This window comes from Lutjanus erythropterus, chromosome 12 (genome assembly GCF_056507025.1).
Source record: "Lutjanus erythropterus isolate fLutEry1 chromosome 12, fLutEry1.hap2, whole genome shotgun sequence".
Classification (NCBI taxonomy): Eukaryota; Metazoa; Chordata; class Actinopteri; order Lutjaniformes; family Lutjanidae; genus Lutjanus; species Lutjanus erythropterus.
The window spans coordinates 7820587-7823961 of NC_139328.1; the positions used below are offsets into that span (position 1 = coordinate 7820587).

General features: G+C 41.7%; 1 protein-coding gene across 1 annotated transcript; it reads right to left on the minus strand.

Annotated features, from left to right (window-relative positions):
• LOC146317526 (G-protein coupled receptor 35) lies at positions 1 to 1682 on the minus strand. Its single transcript, XM_084732696.1, has one exon. It carries the CDS (start codon positions 1147 to 1149, stop codon positions 295 to 297), a length of 855 nt encoding a protein of 284 aa, XP_084588822.1. The 5' UTR covers positions 1150 to 1682; the 3' UTR covers positions 1 to 294.
• Between the last annotated feature and the right edge of the window lie 1693 nt (positions 1683 to 3375).

Here is a 3375-nt window from a genome sequence, read left to right on the forward strand (position 1 = left end):
CTTCCAAAATCAACAAAATATGAAAGTTCCTCTTAGTAGCTTTAAGGTAATATAAATTAGAATAGGAGCATTGACACTGACTGTTCATCAGTAATAGCTTTTTAGCTAAATCAGGTCCTAACCCCAATTACCATGGTTACCAAACAGCTAAGATAGGTTCTGCAAATTAGGAAGTTTCTGTAATAAAGCCCCATGTGAAAAAAATGGTGGACTATCCTTTAAAAAATATTAGCCAAAAAATTACATACCAGTGCTGTGTTTACAGACAGAGGAGTTTATTGTGGTCCCACTGATTTATGAATAAAAGCGCATCAATAGAAAATAATAGCTGATGGAGTCAAAGCAGCAGTTTGTGGAAGCGATCCATTCGGACACAAGTAAAGACATATGTTCAGGTATATATTTATACTGCCAGTTTGCATCAAGTTTGTTATAGTAGTTGACAAGGAAGCTAATATGGATTGGTGTGTAGCAGACAATGAACACAATCATGTTTGCCGTTACGATGCCAATGGTGCTTTTCCTTTCCTGTGACTTGTTTTCCAGCTTTAAGAGAATAGTGATGATCTGACTGGAACAGAAGACAACCACCAACAGAGGAATGAAGAAGCCTAGAAACACCACAATGAAAATAAACTCCATTTTAAGAGGGAGATTTTTGCATCTTTCAAAACAGGTCCACAGTTTATTTGGGTTGTTCTCATCACGGTATATGACACATACTGTCACCAGAAGAACCCACATAACCAAACACACAGCAAAAGCCGTCTCTTTCTTCTTCCTCCATGATCTGGTCTGCAGTGGGAACCTTATGGCCAGGTAGCGCTGGACGCTGATGGCCATCGTGGTCAGGATGCTGGCATACATGTTGATGTAATGTATGTAAATAAGGAAAGTACACAGGTAAGTCTTGGGCAGGTGGAAGAAGGCGTCATAGGTCCTAAAAGGAAGGAAGAGGACGAGGGCAGAGTCAGCTATGGCCAGGTTGAACATGTAGACGTGGGTGTCCGTCCAGGAGTCTCGTTTGGTGATGAAGGCCCGCAGAGCAGCAGCATTGACAAGGAAACCCAGGACAAACAGGAGACCGTAGCCCACACCCTCATAAGGTTGGACTCCAGGGACAAAGGTGATGTTGGAAATGTTGCACATAGTTATCTGTAAAAAGTGGCCATGTGTCAGAGTGAAAAATAATTAGTATGTTAGTTTAGACAGAGAACTGAATACTGAGATGCAACTCCAAACAGCTGAGCATAAAACACACAAACATATTGTTAATGGTTATTTAGTAGAGCTTGGATGAACTTAAAGGACAGGTCCACATTTTTTCAAGGCTGTCTTAAAGATTGTGTAAAGCAACGACTAATGTGAGCCGGTCACACCACAGAAACGTGTCAATAACCACACAGACAAATGTGGATGACTAAAAATGTTAGCAGTTTCCGTGCCTGTTCCGCTGTCTCAGTGTCAAACACCACCACGACCTGAAAACAATCTGAAACTTGGATGCTCAGTCTAGCAGCTTTGTTGGACAGACATGTTTGAGACAGAGGACAGTGACAGGATGGTATGTTTTTTTTTTCTTCTGTGCCAAGTTGTTGGAACTGAAGTGAGCTGACTTGAACCGCTGGGCTGATTTGGACTGAGAGAGTTGCTGAAGGTACATTCATAGGAAGGATGTGGAGAGGAGAAGGTGGTGTTGTTTGTGTGTTGGTGGATTTAGAGTTATAGTTACAGATAAAGTCCTTGGTGTGGACAGTGAACTTCACCATTCAGTACTACACAGTTCTCACGTTTTGTAACATGTAAATGTGTAAAAAACATTTCTATAACACTGTCACTCTCATAATAGACAAAATCTTGTCAGAATCGATGAAACAGAACCAGTGATATGGTCTTTTTTTTCTTCGTGTCAGTTAATGCAGCTTGTTCAGAGCCCTGTGTGCTTCAGACTATGATGCAGTTTAGGTATCCACAGTGTTATTTCTGGGGTCGCCCCTCTCGCGTTGTGGTTTGATGTGTCATCGAAGTCAGGTGATGTTGTACTGTATATAGACAAAGAAATTCTTTGTGGTTGAAACACAGGACATTCTCACAGGAGAGCGAGATTTGTGTCCCTTATGAAACCAAAAGTCAACATAAGTTACATAGATAGCAGTTAGCTAGTTTGTATGCTGTGTAAGACGCATAAGTGACATGACGTTACATTGCGTACATGAACTTATGTTACGAATTTTAACCCAATGATCTTTTCCTAAACCTAAGCAAGTAGCTCTGTTGCCTAAACTTAACCAATGAGTTTTTGTGCTTTTATTTTGAAAAGTCTCCAGACATTGCATATTTATTACTGCTAGCTTGACTGTGCAGCCCTGCACACGCAAACCTGATACTAGACGGGTCCCTACAGCATCAAACTTTGAAGTGCAGAGCCACTGACAAAGTCGAGAGTGCTTTACCCACAATGCAGCTTGATCACTGACAGTTCAATCAGATATTTATGTGTGTTATGCAACCAGCAGTTGACTCAGCCTCAAGCTGCTAGCTTCAAGCAGAGATGAGGAGCAGGCTACTAAGGTCTGGTGAGCTCACTTCTTTCTAACTCCACACAACCTGACTTTTTATGTATTTTCAAACTTGTAGTCTGACTAATGCTGATTCAAGTGACATCACTTGAGGCAGTTTCGCACAGCTCCCTCTGGAGGCACAAAATTCTAGTACCGTCACACATGTGCAAAATCAACATGGATGAATGTTCACTTCCATTTTATGCAAGCAAAGGGGCAAAGAAAACCTTTGCTTCAAGTGGGAAAGCAGAATTTGCCTCTCTGCTTTGAGTTAAACATTGGTGAACTTTGACTGGCAAAATCGCAGCCTCAGTGCATAGCAAATCAGTGTGTGCGGCTGACCCCTGAAACAGACCACAAACCAGCAAACTCATTTCCTCGTGCAGCGTGGCCTGCACTGCCCACATTTTCACCTAAGCAGTGCATGGTCACCTCAGAACGCAATTCTAGCACAAGAGCTCGGGCATCCACCACCCTGTCTCATTCACTGAAAGCTAATTTGAGGCTCCAGTTTGTGCATTAGCCAAGTCAATAGGGAATCCTACAAAGTTAGCATTTTCAGTACAAAATACCCCCTTTGTGTTACCATCCTTCCTCCGCAGCTCAGCAAGGAAACACTGGGCCTCATTCAAGAACTTTTTCGTATTTTTGTGTTAAATTTCTCGTACTTTTCTCATACGAACACACCATGTCAGATTCAACAAATGCTCGTAACTTCAGAAAACTGTGTAAGTTATCCACCGGTGTGTGTTTGACTGCACATGCATGAGACTTATAAATCAACATAATTAACACCTTGATAATACCATATAAG